Source organism: Pteropus medius, unplaced genomic scaffold (genome assembly GCF_902729225.1).
Source record: "Pteropus medius unplaced genomic scaffold, Ma_sr-lr_union100, whole genome shotgun sequence".
NCBI classification, from domain to species: domain Eukaryota; kingdom Metazoa; phylum Chordata; class Mammalia; order Chiroptera; family Pteropodidae; genus Pteropus; species Pteropus medius.
The window spans coordinates 15,306,493-15,325,832 of record NW_024340701.1 but is presented as its reverse complement, the minus strand read 5'-3'; the positions used below and the strand labels follow the sequence as shown (position 1 = coordinate 15,325,832).

Here is a 19,340-nt window from a genome sequence, read left to right as displayed (position 1 = left end):
ACAGCTTCAAAAGCAACAGAAATGACCAGATGAGTCTGCGAACTTTAAGAGAATTTACGGAATTTACGGGAGAAAGAATGGATCAGTTCAAACTTTCCTGCTTAACTTACTTAGTGGTATAGCCCACTCAGATCACTCTCCTGAAAGCTCTTTGACAGTCTGAAGGAGTCCAGGATCTGCCACTGTTGCATAAAAATTATTTTGACCTGAAGACATTTGAGAATGAGCATTTTTCTGAACTCCTTTATCCATCTAAAAGCTGAGCCTCCTCAATTATCATAAATTCCTTCCCTGGGACAGAGTTTCTGGAAACTAGGGTAAGACTGACACCAAGCACTACACTACACTTACACGGATATTATCACAAAACTTTTACATCTCCCCCGTCCATTCTCTTAAGGCCTTATTTATTTTTCCTTAAAGTCATTTGTTTTTCCACAAGTGCCCTTCTCTCCCTTTCCTCCCCATACTAAAATGGTTTATAAGCCCCAATTCTAACTGCCCCCTTGAGTCTCATTTTTCAGTGAATTTCCATCACGAGTACGTGAATATAAATCAATCTTTTTTTTCTCTTGCTGATCCATCTTTTGTCAGTTTAATTAGCAGGCCTCCATACAATAAACCTAAGAGTTTAAAGAAAAAGTTTTCCTCCTCAAGTCCAAGAGAGCAAACAAATTTATTGTTAAATATGCGATCAAATTTGATTAAACCTCCTATTATGTCAAGATAAATTTATAATACGATAGCATTTGTAATATATTGTCTATAAAACATACTAAACTATATGTATACTAGAACCTTTTGTACAATGAAAATGGGTGCTCATTTGTTTATCTAGAACATAACTGTACAATGTAAAATGATTGAATGTGTTTACCTTTTCCATTGAACTCTTCCTCTTCCTGGAAGTTTTTTTCACAGAGATATCCACATGGCTCACTCCACTTCATTCAGGTCTCTGCTCACATGAAGTTTATCAAAGACCTTTAAAATCAGCACTCTGAAAAGAGCAGCCCACCCTATAATGCTCTCTCTTTTAGCATGTTTAGACCATTTATCGTCATCTGACGATAAATCACTTTAAGTGATTTATCATCTCTCCCTCCATTAAAACTCCACGGCTCCGTGAGAGCAGAAACTTTGGTTCACTGCTGAATCCCTAGTATCTAAAACAGGGCCTGGCAGACAGTAGGTGTTCCATAAATATTTATTAAATGAATGAATCACTTTTGCCTTTCTAATCTTGTTTGCCAAAAGAAGCTTTATTGTGAAAAGGAAGAATGTTTTTCCTTTTAGTCTTTAGTTCCATGGCCATTAGATTTGGTTAAGAAAGAAAAGTAAAAAAATAATTTTTAGCAAGAATATTAGTGAAGTCAAGAAAGAGAAACTTCCAAACAATTTGATTTAAATATTTCATATAACAAAGATTGTTTGGTGGCTAAGTGCCCAGCTCTAAAAAATTATCCTGTTCGTTCCTCCACCCTATCTTTCTGCTGTTTCCCCACTCCTGTATGGTGGCCCCCTCTTCTCTATTTGCACATTATCTACTCTTCAAGACACAATTCAATTTTTACCTCTTCTTTCCCCAATCCAGAATGTTCTCTCCCATATCTGAACTCAACACTTTTTCTAATTCTGCTGTTTGTGTGTGTGTGTTGCTTGCATCTTATCTCCCCCAAAAGACTGCATAGTCCTGGATGGAAAAGGACAATATCTTATTTATCCTGGTATTTAATGCCAATTCGAAATCAGAACATATAGACAAGGGGAGAACAGTCACTCATTAGTCTATCATAATTAAAGGACTTTTTTTTAACACAGGACTTATCCCTGCCCTAAGGATATCAGATTTTAAGTAAGGGAAGCAAGGTGCCTCCAACGATGACCTCGGAGTCCCAAAACATTCTCCCTCCTGCTCGGTGTCCTATCATCCTCCTCAGAACTGTACCCCAGAAACATGTCCTTTCACTTGTGTCTGCAGCTGGGTCTCATGCAAGTTCAGGAGAGTGATCCATCCCAAACAAGAGATAGTGGAGTTCCTCCACTTAAGATGAAATTCTCAAAGCCTCATTGGTTTGGTTCTGTGAACCTGAGACCTTTAATCTTGGGGTCATGTATTTGATGCCCACTGAGGTGCAAATAGTATCTAATACTAAAAGGGGATCTTTTGTTTAGTGTAGAGGTTCTTAACTAAAATTCCTAGACTCCCCTAAAAGAGGTCCATGGGTAGAATTTAATGAGGTCCATGAAGTTGAATGGCAAAACCAAAAAATCTTTTTCACTAACCTCTAAATTAAATGTAGCTTTTCCTTTCATTATGAATGTAAGCAATAAACCACAGAATTATTATTACTACTACTAATACTACTACTACCTGGGGCTTTATCATCAACAGAAATCATAGATATTTTCATATCATATTACAGTTATCTCAAAATATTGCGATTGTAGATATCTCAAAATGCTTAGACTTATCATTACTCTAAAGTAAGATGGTATTAGACCCTCCACTAAATCTCGTTACTTAATGTATCAATAAAGAAGTAAATATCTTGTTATATCACAAATTTGGTTAATATTTTGATAATTATTTTTTTAATATAGTTTTTATTTCCTTTTCAATCCTTTGTATTTTATTTATTTAAAAATAAAAATATTCTGGGAAGGGATCCATAGGTTTAACAAAGGAATCCATGACACAAGAACTCCTGCGAACTGATGAAAGTCTGCTTATTCACAAGTTCCCACAAGAGTATTTATTTTATTTTGCTGAAGATGATAAACTATGCTTCAAAATATCCAAACATTCATTTATTTGTGAGTCTGAGCATTCTGATCATTTACAGATAGATCATTAGGCCCAAGGAGTCTGCACTAGGAATCTGTTAGACTTTTCAGTAACAGGGGCCAATGAACTCCTTTCTCAATTAGGCTAACTTATGTTTTTGCCACTTGTACCCAATTGGGTTCTGACTAACAAGGAATCCCTCTATATTGGCTGGGACCATTGAAGATTAGAGGAAGGCGGGAGACAATGCTGACAATCTATGGGGGCTGAAGATGCATCAGGTTGGTGTGACTAACTTAGTACCCCCATATGGGCAGAACATTGGTAGCATAAAGTCCTGCCCCCAGGGCCATCCTGAGGTGTCCTCTCAAGTGTCATTCAAGCTGCTTCCTGATGAAAAGGGTTCCCAGGTACTATTAAATGTGTTGTTTACCTCTCTGGGTATGTATTATCACTTCCAACCTTTAAAGACAAAGGGGGAAAGGATCGGAAAATAAGTAACTTACTTTAGAAAATAGTCCCCAATTCCTACGATTTTTATTCTGCCTAGAATTCTTCCCCCTTGGGAACTCCAACTCATCATTTAAGCCTTAGTGTCAGCTACTGCCTTTCTGTGAAGCCTTCCTCACTTCACCTTCCTCTCCTGAGTGCAGCTCTCCATGCTCTTGCCCCTTCAGTACTTGACACATACCTCCATCATAACTCCTAACACGCTGTGCAACTTGCTTATTCTTGTCTCTCCTATTCTAGGCTATGTATTTCCTGAGGACAGTAATATTTTGTATCCCAAGTACCTAGCACGATGTCTGATATGAATTCAATACATAATAAATATTTAATGAGAATAAATTTAAGTGCATTCCTCATACTTCACAAGTCACAATTCAGGGCAACTGAACAAAGATTCACTGAATGCTACATTATCTTAGGTACTGAAGATAGAGAAAAAACAGAGCCCCGGTCTTAAAGAAGCTTACTCTCTAGTGGAGGATTATCATATGTAAACAGATAATTTCACTGGGATTTGATTAATATATTCTAGAGGTATGTACCTATAGAAAAAGATCACTTAACGGAAGGAGAGGCCAAAGAGGGGCTGTTGGGGAAAGGTTTCTGAAGATGCTATCTGAATTGAGTCACACCATAAAGGGTAACGTATTTAAATCCCTGGTGAATTAAGAGAGAATAAAATCTGAGAGCTGCGAGCTGAGGACAGAAACCAAGGTGATGGCTTGGGTGTGGACAAGGCAAGCAGTCCATAGGGAAACTCTCAAAAAGTGTGAGTGAGTAGAATCAAGAGAGTGATCAAGGCAAGGAAACGAGAACTTCAAGAGAGTACAAAATCAGCAGTGCCAAATGCAACAGGAAGAGCAAAGAAAATAAGGCCTAAAAAGCCTTCTATGGATTTAGCAACCAGAAAGTCAGCAGTAACCTCGACAAGAGGAGTTTTAGTGGAGTGGCGGAGGAAACAAAAGCAAGACTGCAGTCAGGTGAGGAGTGAATGGGAGGTGAGAAATCAGTGATGATGAATGCAGACAACTTTTACAAAGATTTGGCTTAAAGATGGGGAAGCAATAGGGCAGTAGCTAAAAGGTAAGGTTTAAGAACATATTTTTTAGTCTCAAATGATTCTTTTCTTCTTACTCCTCACTACTCCCAACAGACAAATTTCCAGTTGGAACCCTAAAATTCTCACTATGCTATAAGCTTCTTAAGGAAGACTCTTGTATCTGAATTGTCTTTTTATTCCACACATTTCTCTGTACATAGCTCAGTGTTTGCTGAATGCAAAAGAATGAAATGCAAATTAAACACAGGTGATGACAAGGAAATGAAGGGCTCTATTGTGTTACAGCTAGTGTTTGTTCTTCAAGGGAAGTTGTGGTTGTCTCAAAACTGAAGAGCATTAAGAAAAATCACACAATCTTCTGTCATCGGTACTTATATATTGATTCTGGGAGGTAGATGTAGATCAGGTGCTGTTTAGCTTTTGGACACTAGTGGAAAACAGATCTTTAGATTTAAGAGTCTCTTCATTTTGAGAAGCTGTTCAAGTTCAGTACTGGATTCTCAGTGCTGCCATTACCGTTTCTGTAAATTAACCTGCCTAAGCTTCCAGTTATCTCATTGGCAACCTGAAGATGTCCATAATAGCATCTACCTCATCAGGCTGCAGTAGGATACATGAGATATCACAAGTGAAGGGCTTCTAATGGTGCTTGGCAAAATGGCACTTAATATGTTAACAAAATAAAATACATAATGTACTACTAAAATGAATAAAAATATTAAAAGAAACGAGTTTCACAAGAGTTGGAGTAAGTCAAATCTTATTTTTCAATATAGAAACAAAACTTGTTCTTTAGAAAAACTGGTTAGAAAAACGTTTTTTAAAAGTGAGTGTACAATCAGCTCCGATTTACTTATTTTACAAATCCATTCTACCGTACATAAGGTTTACTGCAAAATCTATTTCAAAGTTTCACGTATTCGAGTGAACCTGCCCAATTAAGTCAAGTTAACGTTCCTTAGCGAGGGTGGGGTGGGGAGACTGACAAAGTATTGCATTAATTTCCTGGCCTGCCACGACGCTTGCTTGCACAAGAGCGCCCTTGGGTATAAAGTTTCTGTTCTAATGAAAACGCAGCTCCTGCCCCCTCGGTGGAACAGATCCAGAAGCACCACTGGGAAAAGACTAGCCTTTTCAAAAGCCAGCGCCCCAGCAACCAGGCCGCGCAAGGGCAGGAGCTCTGTCCCAGTGCAAGCTAGAGGGTGGAGAGCAAGACTTTGCAACCATCTCTTCCGATCTGCTCGCCTGACGCACCAGGGGGCGGGTGCGCTCGCTCCCCAATCTAGAAACGTCGGGCTCGAAGCCAGCGGGAAGCGCCAGTCCCAGACCAGAATAGCAGGCAACCGTGGCGGGATGCGAGGGGGTTCCGAGCAAGTCTGCGGCCTCTAACCTTTCCCCGTTAAGGCGATTGCACTCCGCTCTGTAACAGTATCTTCGGCCGCAGGAAAGGTTAACGTAAATGTCAGAGGCCCCAGGAGGGGAGAAGGAAGGGAGGAGGAAGAGAGAATAGAAAAGCAGAGGGCAGGAGGCGGAGGCTGGCTCCCCAAGGTCAAGCTTTGCTCCGCTGCTCGCGCCCCCCCCCCGCCCCCAGGGAGTTGGAAGAGCAGCTCTGCGGGGCCAAGTGGCCGCTTTCCCGCACACAGCGACTCCCCCGGGCCTCTGACCGCAGGAACTAGCGCAGAGGAGCGGGGGGTGGAGACTGAGGCGGCTGCGCAAGGAAGTGGCCTGGCCTGAGCCAGGCAAAGGGACTGGCTGGCGACACTGGCCGCACGTAGCGCACGGCCCCGCGCCCGGGCGCACGCCGCGGAGAGGCCCGCGCGTCCCTTACCCCGTTGGCCGCGGCGATGCGGACGATGAGCTGGATGGCCTCCTTCATGTAGAACCTGCCGTCCCCGCCCACCACCAGGGTGGCCTCCTGCCGCTGCGCCGGCTCCACGGTAGAGATGATACTCTGGATGAAATTCTCCGCGTAGTTGGCGCTGCTCTGGAACACCTTCACCCTCTTCCGCAGCCCGCTTGTGCCCGGCTTCTGGTCCGGGTACGCCCGGGTCTTAACGGTCACGATCTTCACCATGGTGGCGACTTGTTTCCCCGGGCGGGAGCGAACTGTGCTCACGAAGGGGCGACCGGAGCAGTAGCTACAGCTGCTCTGGGGTGAGGGCGCGGGCGAGGCAGGGGAAACGCCGCCGGCTCTCCCGGCCGCGCTCGGCCCTTCTCTTTAAAGGGACAGGGGACAGGGCCCTCCCTCCGCCTCCGGCCCACCTCCTCGCAGATTCGGGAGTGGGGGAAGGGGGAAAAGGGAGCGCACACCTCCAGGCCTCAGGAGAAGTGGGTGGAGCCTTTTTGATTTACCCTCCCCGGCCCGCCACCGAACCACTATAAATGAAATCCGCAACTCCTCCCCTAAACGGAAGGGCCTAGGTTGGGGTAGGGCAAGAACTTAAGACAGGCTAGAGTATCTACCGTGTGTCAATAACTTTCTGGAAACCTGTTCTGAGGGTTAGAAGGACCAACCTTAGCTAGATTTTATAAGTCCTCATTTCTTCCATTCTCTCTCCAACTATTAGGGTTTTCGTTAATAGACCTTTAGAGTTGAGTAAGAATTCAACTCTAAAGGTCTAATTCGACCTACTGTCTTTACGGATCGACCACACACTTTACTTCCATTGGTTAGATACTAATAATTAAAGTGAACTGAATATAATGTTTCTAATCCTTGTTAAAGTACAAGGTTCCCTCACCCCCATTTATGCTTATAAAACTGAGATTCAAAAACTAAAATGATCATAAAGATAAGTACAATCAAGAGGCCAACTCATGAGGGTGTGGCTCCAAAACCAGGGTTCTTAACCCTGATTTGCCTGCGGTGTCATCAGATTTGACAACTTAGGAAATAAAAGTACAGGGAGGCTTTGATAAATGTAGATATGAATATAAGGTAAGGCTGAGTACAATAACCATCAAAACATGCCAGTTACTCATGTAGTAGAATTTTGGTGAAGAGATCAAGAAGGACTGAGGTGGCCAGAAAGGGTTCATGGAGGACACAGTCAGTGAAAGGGATTCGATTGTTTAGTAGGAATCATGAGTTTAGCATGTCTCTTAATTTGGTGAGAGTGATTGTCCCACGTGGCTCGAGAAATGTGTCATTTTGGTGAAGTGGAGGAAAACTGGCATTTTCCTCCTATTTAAACATGTGTGACCTGGGAAAAAGTTAGTTATTATCTGTGGGCATCCATTTCTTTACTATAAAATGGACATAAAACCTATCTTAGAGAATTTCTGGTTTTGTATGTCAGTAGTTCTCAATCATGGATACGTAGTAGAATCGCCTGATACACTTTTGAAACTATGCATGCTCCAGACCAGATAGATTCAATTATAATCATCGGATGTAAGTAAATCACCTAGCATGGTGCCTGAAACATAGAGGCTCTCAAAAAATATTAGCTCCCCTTCTCCAATTAAAAAACCAGAACTTATCATTAACCTGTAAATTTGATTATATTCCTGCCCTTTTAATGGTTAACTGGTATATCTTGATCAAGCAGGGAGGCTGACAGATGCATATGTCTGCTGACTCTCAGAAATCAAGTATCGTTATACATGTTGATATAGGTCTTATGTCAGTATAGATATAGTTTTTGATATAGTCACAATAGATGAATTTCAGGGGAAAATAGCATGTGAAAACTGAATCCTAGACTGCTGGTAAGGATGTCCAATGTTTATACCAAAATTCACAAAGCTTATAAGAGTAGTATCATCTTGTGAATTAAGTAGTATAATTAACCCTATTTTATAGGCTAGAGAATTGATAAAAGGTTGAATGTAATCAAAGTTACCTAACTCCACAAAACAAAAATATATCAGAGAATCACTGAGTCTTAGAAATACTTAAACCTCAAAGAGTTGTATGGATTCAATTAGATATTGAATTCAGAGTTCCTAGCACAACACTAGTAAGTACTCAGTAAATGGTAACTCATTATTATAAAGAGGTTGATGACTCATAAAGTGGTAGGCTCAAATTCAGTTCCCATGCTCTTTCTATATTTTTCACTGTTTGGAATGAGGATAGGGCTTTTCATTTAAGAGGAGTACTTTTCTCACCTCAGAAGTTGTAACAGTTAGCTTTAGCTGCATAAAAAGCCAGTCTAAAACTTTGTGGCTTAAGACAATCACTATTTATTATTATTATTGTTCATGATATTATGAAATAACTACAAGACTGCTGGTCTTGGCTGGCTCCTGTGGTAGATGGTCCCCTTGATCCTGGTCTCTTAGTAACCATGTCTTTATGTAATCTCCTTGAATTACTTTTCTTGCTGTGTGTGGCTTAAAATAATGCCTATTTATTATCACAGGTCAGAAGTCTGAGTGTGTTCGGCTGGGTCGAATGTTCAGGGTATATGTACATAAATACAAGGCTGAAATTGAAGTATCAGCTAGAGTGGGCTCTGGGAAGCATCTACTCCCAAGCTCATCCAGGTTGTTGGCAAGATCCATTTCCTTGCAGTTGTAGGTCTGAGGTCCTTGTTTCCTTGTTGACTGTCAGCCAGGGGCCACTCTACTCTACAGGCCACCTGTATTGAGTCCTTCTCATGATTGCAATTTCTGACTCCCTCTTGGATAATCTCCCTTTTGCCATGTGAAGTAACAATCATGGGAGTGAGATCTCATCATTTTCACAGGTTCTATATGTACTCAAAACTGACTTGACAGATTTCCAAAGTGTAGTGTTGAGAAAAGCAGCAGAATTATTCCTGTTTCCTCATGAGTGGCAATGAAGTAAGAAAAGAATCCATTGGACCTGAAATGAGAATTCTTGACAGTGTAGACTGATGATAAGAATAACAAGTGTTGGACATAGAGAAGTTGCAACCCTCATAACACTGCTGATGGAATGTGAAATGGTTCAGCCACTGTGGAAGCTATTTGGTGGTTCCTCAAAGTTAAACACAGAATTACCATAAGATCCTTCATTTCCAGTCCTAGGTATATACCCCAAAGAACTGAAAGCAGATATTCAAACAAATACATGTACATACGTAGTCATAGTAGCACTACTCACAATAGCCAAAAGGTAGAAATAGCCCACATGTCCTTCAACAGATAAATACATTAAAAAAAAAAAAAGGATGATTGTGTGCCTCCATAGACATTTGGTATCAAAAGCCAGGTATTCTTTTTCTCCAATGCTTTGGCACTATGTGAACTAACTATACTTAATGGTAGCCCCAGATGGGCTATTTCAGCCAAATACAATAGAAATTAAGATGATTTCTAGAAAAATAAATATTTCTCAAACACCTGTAGACTGAGATGTATATCTGTTAATAAAAATCTAAGTCTCTGCCACTAGAGCAGAATGGAGTTTTAAAAACATTAAGTTATTATAGAAAAAGTTGTCTTTCTTGCACAGTTAGATTATGATGAGGTGTGTAACCTCTTCATCTGTTTTCTGATTCATATTTGTTTCATGTTCATACAGTATATCTACTTTCATTAATTCTAATAAAAATCCAAGATGCAGTCAAAGGTTTATCTAAAGATATTATAATTTATAACATGGGCTTAAGTAAATAGCATAAATAAAATAAAACAAACCTCTGGGTATGAAATAGGTTAACTTTAATTTCATTCTTTATGCTTTATCTGCATTTTTCATATTTTCTATAGGGAATGTGTATTGTTTTATAATAATAAAAATACGTTTTTTTCTTTTTTGTACTTCTTTTAAGTGGTAATTCTAATTTCATTAAGTTATCCTTTATCCTTTAGATGGTATTCAATTCATTCATGTATTGATTCATTCACATTCACTCTACAAATATGTGTTGAACTTCTACTAAGTACCAGCTCTTTAAAAAGTTAGGTGAATAAGTCCGAATGGTCCTTGGTCTCACAGAGCTTGCACTATATTGGAGGAGACAGATACTGAGTCTACAGGTGTTACAGATGAAGAGGTTACACATCTCATAACTGTAATAAGTGCTACAAAGAAGTATAGGTGCTATAAGAATGTAAATAGGAGGGTCTATCATTGGAGGGAGTCGGAGAAAATATCCTGGAGGACTGGAAGGATGTGTAGTAGTAGTTGGCCAGATGAAAAGGGAGAAAGAGTATTTCATTCTAGGAGAAGAATATTAAGGGGGAAGGTTTGATGTAAGAAGGATTTAAAAGGCCACCAGGGTACTTGACGCATAAAAACTGAGAAGTAGAGTGGAGGGCCTGATCACTTCAAGCCTTCTAGATGGTGTCAAGCATTGTGATCTTCATTTAATAGCAATGAACAACCAAAAGATTTTGTATGTGTGGTAAAACACATAACATAAAAATTAACCATTTTAAATATACATTTAGTGGCATTAAGTGCATTCATATTGTGCAACCATTACTACTATCTACAGAACTTTTTCATCATCCCAAAATGAAACTCTATAATAACCCCCCATTCCCCCTCCCTCAGCCCTTGGAAACCACCATTCTTTCTGTCTCTATGAATCTGACCATTCTATTGTCATATAAGTGGAGTCACACAATATTTGTTGTTTTATGTCTGGCTTATTTCACTTGTCTTTAAGGTTCATTCCATGTAGCATGCTAAAAGTGTTTTAAGCAGAGGAATACTGAGATCATAATGGCATTTTTAAGAGATCACTCTGGCTGCAATGTGAATGAATGAAAGGGAAAACATAGATGAAGTGAAACCAGACAGGCAGGTGGAAAACTGTGGTGGATTATACTAAGTTGAAGTCAATGGAGATGGATAGGAGTGAACAGACTCAAGATATTTTCAGAAAGTAGAGTCAACATGACTTGCTGATAGATTATATCTCTAGGTGAATAATAAGGAGTGGTGTCTCCCCACCAGTCTGGGATTGGGACTAATGATAAGTGTAGGGGTGAAAAGTAGTATGGTATGATACGTGAACTCTGTTTTAGACATGTAAAGTTGGAGGTGGCTGTCATGCATCCAAGAGGAAGTACAAAGTAAGGTATTAGATATTAAGGTCTAGAACTTAGAAAATAGACCTGGCTGAGAGATATGAATTTATAATTCATTAATATAGAGATAGCATTTGAAAACATGAGAATGAATGAGATCACCTAGAGAGAGACCATAGAGTACAGAAAAAAAAAAAAATGTCCAACACCGAGTTCTGATAAACTCTAACATTTAAAGTCCAGGAACTGCAGTGTGAAAAAGTTAGGCCTTTTTTTTTTTACCTTGGAAAGAAAATTTTTTTAAGAATATCAACTCAGCAAGAAGGAGATTTAGATGTGTTTCTTCTATATGCCATCCAGCCTTCCATAAACCTGAATTCAACTCTGTTAGGTTACATTCAAAGTCAAGAAAGATTTATGTCTGAAGCATTTTATTAAGGTGCCATTTAGGAACCCTCCTATAAGCCAAACTATCCAGAATTTTGTTTGTTTTGATCTAGGTCAAGGAACAAGCAATTGGCAATTCTGTGAAAGGCTTGAATGATTTCTCTGCCTCCATATACAAATGTGTATAAATGGGAGATAGATTAAATCCTGGCTAAATAAATGTACAAGGATTGGTCAAACCCCACTTCCAAATACAGTGTTCATGAAAGACAGTTTTACTTTTGCATTTCAACTATAATGATTTCAAGAAACATGTTTACCATAGGATATCAATCTTTGATAACTGCAACACATAAATGGTATGCATATGGAATTTATAATGAAAAAGACATGTATGAAATTTATCATGGAAACACTGGATGGTGAAGTGGGTGATCTAGTGGCATGAGTCATTTAAGAGCTATTGCATGGCTCATAAAGAAACTGATTATCAAAATAAATAATACTGAAAAGTAATTCATTAACAATATGTAGACAAAGCCTTAGAAAGCACCTATAAAAGCATGTATCACGTTATTGTTATAAACAAAACACAACTCTATTTGTGTATACTCAACTTCCTATCTGGTGGTGTAAGTGATGGTAGAAAAATACATATTGAAGATATTGAGATAGTCTCCAGTTTAGGCCTAGAATGATAGCCTAAGCCTCCCACCCAAGTTCTACTAGGTCTGAAAGGCATTCTTTCAATTAAAAGAATTCTGAAGGAATAGGTAAGTTGTAGATAACCTCCCGTGAGAATTTTCAATTATCTGTAGCTAGCAAATAAGCAGTTGATGATACCTTAGGAACCCATACAGATTAATGCTGAACAATAATGCAAATGTCATTTTAGCTCATTTGTTCGATTTAAATCGTAGGTTATTCATGACTGCAGATTTAGTTCATTATGTTAAATTTTGATCTATTAGTAATTTGCTGAAATGACTAGTTCCTACATATAGAAGCAATATAAAACCATTTAATATCTATTCTATTTGTATCCATAAGTTATCCAGTTTCTTAAAACTTTTATTTGAATAAAAATTAATGGATATCTGGAGTCTGTGATTCTGAAATTTTGTTCCTGTGTCAAAATAATAATAGTCTCTGAACTCATGTTTCAGTGTCAAATGGTTATTCATGAAGCTATATTTTTAAAAGATTGATATATGATAAGTTGGGCTTTTTTTCTTAGAATTCATTTTTGGGATCTACTATAAAGGATATCAGTCTGAATTCATTTATATGAATATTTGATTTGCAAATATTAATATTTTAAAAGGCAAAAAGATAAGACTTTTAAAAATACAGACTATGAAGGACATTTTAAAAGAGATAACGAATGTCTTCTGTTATCCCGTTTCATCAGTGTTCTTGCTTAAGGAATCAAGAAGCTGTGGTAGATTGCATAATAACTTCCCATAAAATACCCATGTCCTAATCCCTGGATCTTGTGAATGTTACTTTATGTGGCAAAAAAGGACTTTGCAGATATAATTAAGGATCTTGAGATGGGGAGATGATCCTGGATTATTCAGGTGAACTCTAAATGCAAACCTAAGTTTCCCTGTAAAAAAGAGGCAGAGGGAGACTTGACTGTAGAAGAGAAGACAACATGACCATAGAGGCAAAGGTTGGAGTGATGCAGCCACAAACCAAGGAGCACCAGCAGCCACCAAAAGCTGAAGAGGCAACAAATGCATTCTCCTCTAGAACCTCTAAAGGGAGCACAACCCTGAGGACACTTTAGAATTCATTTTTGGAGTCTACTATAAAGAATATCAGTGATACTGATTTTGTACTTCTGGCCTCCAGAGCTCTGGGAAAATAAATTAAGCTACCAAGTTTGTGGTCATTTGTTACAGCAGCCAGAGGACACTAATACAGATGGTTTAATTTTATGAAGGAGTGTGAGTCAGGAAACACATAGCCTAATTCTCTAGAGATCTAAAGTGTGACTTCAGATGATCAGTGAGAGACAGAGTAAGAAGAAGGTGGCTATCTTCAAGCCTTACCGATGAATCAACAACAGAGGAAAGTATATCAGGTCTACCACAGTAAAAAATGGAATCAGGAGAATCATGAAGGTAATTATTTCCAAATTATTATTTTGCTTACATTATCTGAAAAAATTTTTTCTTGACTTGTCTAGGAACAGGTTCTTCATTTTATCTACTATGTAGAATTGGACATAACATACTATGAGTGATCTGTATACCACCTTGAGATTCTGTATATTCTATCAGAAGTGGATGAGACTGGTGTTAGCGATTTTTCCTCATCAGTGAATTGTTTTGTTTCCTTCCCTTCACATTACTGAGTCTTGTAGCTCTTATAATGTAGTTTTCTTTATTTTGAAGATATTTTTGAAATAATTTATATTCATAGCCTTCATTTACCTTTCATCCATCCATTGTTTCATTCAGATCATCTATGAAATTCTCACTAAGCACACAGTACAAGATACTTAGGTAGGCTCGGATTAATCTCTGTACTTCAGGAGTTTAAAATAGGAGCGTCCAGATATGTATACAAATTAATAAAATATGAGAAACAAAATATAAACCACAAAAGGCATTTATTTTTAAAGCTAGTATTAGAATAAAAAGGTCTCAAATCAATAATCTAAGCTTCTACCTTAATAAACTAGAAAAAGATCAAATAAACCCAAGGCAAGCAGAAACAAGGAAGTAATAAAGATAAAAGCAGAAATCAATGAAATTGAAAATATAGAAATAGAGAAAAATCAATTAAACTAAAAGTCGGTTCACCGAAAAGATCAATAACATAAATAAACCTCCAGCAAGACTGATGAAGAAAAAAGATAAATTTTACTAATATCAGGAATAAAAAGGAGGATATCACTACAAAGCCCATAAAATTTTTTTTAAAACTGTAAGCACATAAATTTGACAACTTAGATAAAATGAACCAATTCCTCAAAAACCACAAACTACCACTAACAACCACCCCAAAATGAAATAAACTGAATGGTCCCAAAACTGTTAAAGAAATTGAATTAATACTTAAAAATCTCCAAAAAATCTCCAAACCCAGATAGTTTCAATGGCAAGTTCAAACAATTATCTAAAGAAGAAATAATACCAATTCTACACAATCTCTTCCAAAAAACAAGAAGAGGAAACATTTCTGACTCACTTTATGAGGCCAGCATTGTCATGATACTCAAAACAAAGACATTACAAATCAAGAAAACTATAGACCAATATCCTTTCTATACCTAGTCACAAAAATGCTCAACAATGTCCTAGTCAATTGAATCCACAATACATAAAAATAACATATTACAAACAAGTGGAGTTTATCCTGGGAATGAAAGGCTGGTTCAATATTTGAAAATCAATTAATATAATTTACTCCATTAACAGTCTAAAAAAAGAAAAACTATATGACGCAGGAAAATATCTGACAGAATTCAGTATCCATTCCTGATAAAAACTCTCAGCGAACCAGGGATAGAAGGAAACTTCCCCAACTTAATAAAGGGCATCTACAAAAGCAACTTCAGCTAACATCCTATTAATGATGAAGGACCGAATGCTTTCTACCCTAAGACTGGGAACAAGGTAATGATATCACTTTCATCATCTTATTCAATGTAATTATGGAAGTCTTAGCCAGTGTAATAAAGCAAGAAAAAAGAAAAGGCATAGAGATTGGGAAAATGAAATGAAACTGGCCCTATTTGCAGATGATGTGTTTTTCTAAGGAGAAAATTCCAAGGAATCTACAAACAAAAACCTCCTAGGACTAATAAATGAGTTTAGCAAGAGTCTCAGGGTATAAGACCAACACTCAAAAATAGATCATATTTTTATATACTAACAATGTACAACTGGAAACAATGCCATTAAGAACAGCTTATAAAATATTTAGATATGTCTAATGAAGGGTGTACAGGATTTATTTGCTAAATACTATAAAATTCTGATGAAATAAGTAATATAGAACCTAAATAAATGGAGAGACATACCATATTTATGGAATGGAAGCAACAACACTGTAAAAATGTTAATTGCTACCAAATGATCAATACATTTAACACAATATGAATCAAAATCCCAGCAAAAATTTTGATAGATATAAACAAGCTAGTTCTAAAATTTACTTGGAAAAAGAAAGAAACTGAATAGCTAGAATGATTTTAAAAAAGAATAAAATTGGAGGAATCACATTACCTGATTACAAAACTTACTACATGTAAAGTTACAGTAATCAAGGCAGTGTAATATTTGTTAAGGGAAAGACACATAGATCAATGGGACAAAACAGATAATCCAGAAATAGACCCTCACAAATATGTGTGACTATATGGTCAGTTGATTTTCATCAAAAGCACAAGAAAAATGTAATGTAGAAAGGATAATCTTTTCAGCAAATGATGCTGGAATAATTGAATCTATATTGGAAGAAGAAAAAAAAAGAACCTTAATCTAAATCTCATAACTCATTAACTCAAAAATTAACTCAAAATAGATCTTAGATATAAATATACAAAGTAAAATTAACTGTAAAACTTTTTTAAAAAAACAGGAGAAAATCTTTATAACTTGAGGTTAGGCAACAACTTTTTGGACTTGACACCAAATATATGATCCATTAAAGGAAAATTGATAAATTGGACTTCATCAAAATTAAAAACTTTTGCTCTCATATGATATAGTTCAGAGAATGAAAAGACAAGCTACAGACTAGTAGAAAATATTTGCAAATCACGTATCCCACAAAAGATATACCCAGAATTTGTAAAGAACCCTCAAAACTCAACAGTAAGAAAACAATCAACCCAAATTAAAATGGTGAAAAGACTCGAAGAGATACCTCACTGAGAAATATATATATGTGTGGTATATACATATACATATATATGTATATACAGTAAAGAAGCATATAAAAAGTTGCTCAAAATCATTAGCTTTTAGGGAAATGCAAATTAAATCCACTATGAGATACCATTGCACATTTTTAGAATGGCTAAAATAAGAAGTACGGATAATACCAAGTGCTAAGAAGGATGCAGAACAACTATAACTCTGGTACATTGCTGGTGGGAATGCAAAATGGTACAGGCATTATGGAATATATTTTGGCAGTTTCTTAAAAATCAAACATACACTTATCATATGACCCAGCAATCTCACATTTGGGTATCTACGTGAGAGAAATGAAAACTAATGTTCACCTAAGAACCTGTACATGAATGTTCACAGCAGCTCTTTTAATACTGCCAAAAACTGAAAATCACCATGATACATCCGTATAAGGAAATACTACTGGGCAATAAAAGGAATAAACTATTGATAAAACTCAGATGATTCTCAGAGGCATTAAACTGAGTAAAAGAATACAATCTCAAAGTTTACATACTGCAAGATCCCATTTCTATGACATTCTCAAAAAGAGAAAACCATAGTGATGGAAAACAGATCAGTGATTGCCAGGGGCTAGTGTGTGTGGGTGGGGTGGGGGTGGGTAGGTAAGAGGAGGAGGATGTGACTGTAAGGTATAGTACAAAAGAGTTTTTTAGTGATGGAACTGCTGTATCCTTATTATGGTAATGTTTAAGTGGATCTATACATGTTTTAAAAGAACTATGCAAACTTGCCCCCCAGAATAAGATCAAATTTATTGTGTGGTAATTTTTAAATATGAAATAAAAACATCGCAGAAAAGAAAGTATTAGATTTAAAATAGAGCTCAAGAAGTGAAATAGTTTCTTCTGGATTGGGGAAAGAGTTAAAGGCTTCATGAAGGATGAGGCATTAAAAATGTATGTTAAAGGTACGGTGTGTATGTAATACTAGTTCGCAATCTATCTTTTCTATTTGACTATGTATAATGAGAGCAGGAACAATGTCTAGCTTGTTAACCTCTGTATATGCAATAATTAAAGAAGTGATATAGATACATATATATACATACATATATGTACTCTATACATACTAATATATATATATACTCAATAAGTATATGATCAATTGACCTATTGCCTATAATATTAATAGGAAGATATACAATACAGGAAATTCTAGCAAGTGAAAAATATGAGAAAGTGCCTGAAATCTCCTTCCTCCACCTTTTTAAATTCCTCTTATCCCTTCAAGATCAGTTCAGGTTGTAAGTTGTCCCCCTGATTCTTCCAGCCTACACTAATCTTTCCAAGTTGTCCAAATTTGTTCTACCAGACTTAGTCTGATATTTTAATGTAGTACTTTTCAGTAATTTAAAGCCTATGAATCATTTCCTTTAATAGTTATTAAAATGTGCCTTTTATATTTAAATTTTAAAATACATTGTATTGCATGACTAAAAACAACTCAATGTACTACTTAGTTTCAAACTACACCTCCTTTATTCCTTCACTTTTCCAAGAGAATCTTATCTCCCTACCCCTCCCAAAATTGGGCACGCCTTCCCTTCCTTTTCTGTTCCCATATCTGCATCACTAGTTTATGCTTCAGGATCAGTGTTTACTAACTTAAGACTTAAAATTATTATTTAATAGGCTAACATGTAACCTCAGTTCCTTCTTTTCCAGGACAGAGATCATTCTACTACTTCTCTGTTATAACTAACACAATATGTAATAGATAATTGTTAATTTTATGTTCCTATTTACCATTCACCAGCCTACTTGTCTCCTAAAATTGTTACTGCTCTAAGAGAACAATTCTTTCAAAGGCTAAATCCAGAAATTTTTGCAACAAATGTTTAGAAAAGGCATAGATGTTTAAAAGAGAAATTTACTTTCTGTAATTTTGCATATTCATCTTTGAAATCGCTAGAAAGCTTACAATGCTAATATTCTGTAACTAGCACTATTGCATTTACATCAAATGTTGACATTAGCCTCATTCACATGATTAATCTTAAGCTGGCCTTAAATTTAAGTTGGTCGATCTTGTGTTAAATTATAAATAAAATTAATGTAAAAAAATGTTCGATATTAATTGTGTCTAGAAGAAATTAAAATTTTAACATATATATTTAAATTTTGGAGGAATGGAACCATATTTTTAACCCATTATAATACGTAGGTCTTGTTTTTAACATTCATATCTTTAGAAATATAATATGTAAAAAATAGAGTACCTATTTTTAATGTACAAATTCACTCTGGTCAACTATCACAAATACAGGCACCTTGTAGTATTCATAAGAGTTGAGAATGATTATTCTTCATCATCTTTAGACAATACTAGCTGTAGTTAATAAGCACAGACACTTAAAAGTTACCAAAATCCTTTACCCCTTAGACTTTCAACAACCATTCCTACATTTCCTGGTCCCTAAATTGTCTCTGCACATGAATCTCATCTCCTTTCCCTAAATCGGTTCCACCATTTGCCTTATTTCTTCTCAAATCATTATGTAGTTGTTGTTGGTTTGTTTTTTTTTCTGAGGAATTAAGCTAGGCTGAGTAGCAAAAATAGACTTTATAATCCTATGTAAAGTAAGCAGGGCTATCTCTATATGCCCTTATACTTGTAACTTCATGAAGAAATTGTCAAAGGTTCATATAGAACAAAAGTAAAACCAAAGAATCACTGAAGTAGTAATCACTAAACATTTATTACATAC

At 36.8% G+C, this 19,340-nt stretch overlaps 1 protein-coding gene across 1 annotated transcript in view; it reads right to left on the bottom strand.

The window, feature by feature from the left end:
• The window catches only part of LOC120618822 (phosphoglucomutase-1-like), a gene marked incomplete at its 5' end in the record, with an annotated part of 53,208 nt that extends 46,632 nt beyond the window's left edge, over positions 1-6,576 (bottom strand). The window contains one exon of the mRNA XM_039882878.1: positions 6,187-6,576. Coding sequence (XP_039738812.1) covers positions 6,187-6,576 — 390 coding nt within the window. The remainder of the gene's footprint in view (positions 1-6,186) is intronic.
• Positions 6,577-19,340: the final 12,764 nt, after the last annotated feature.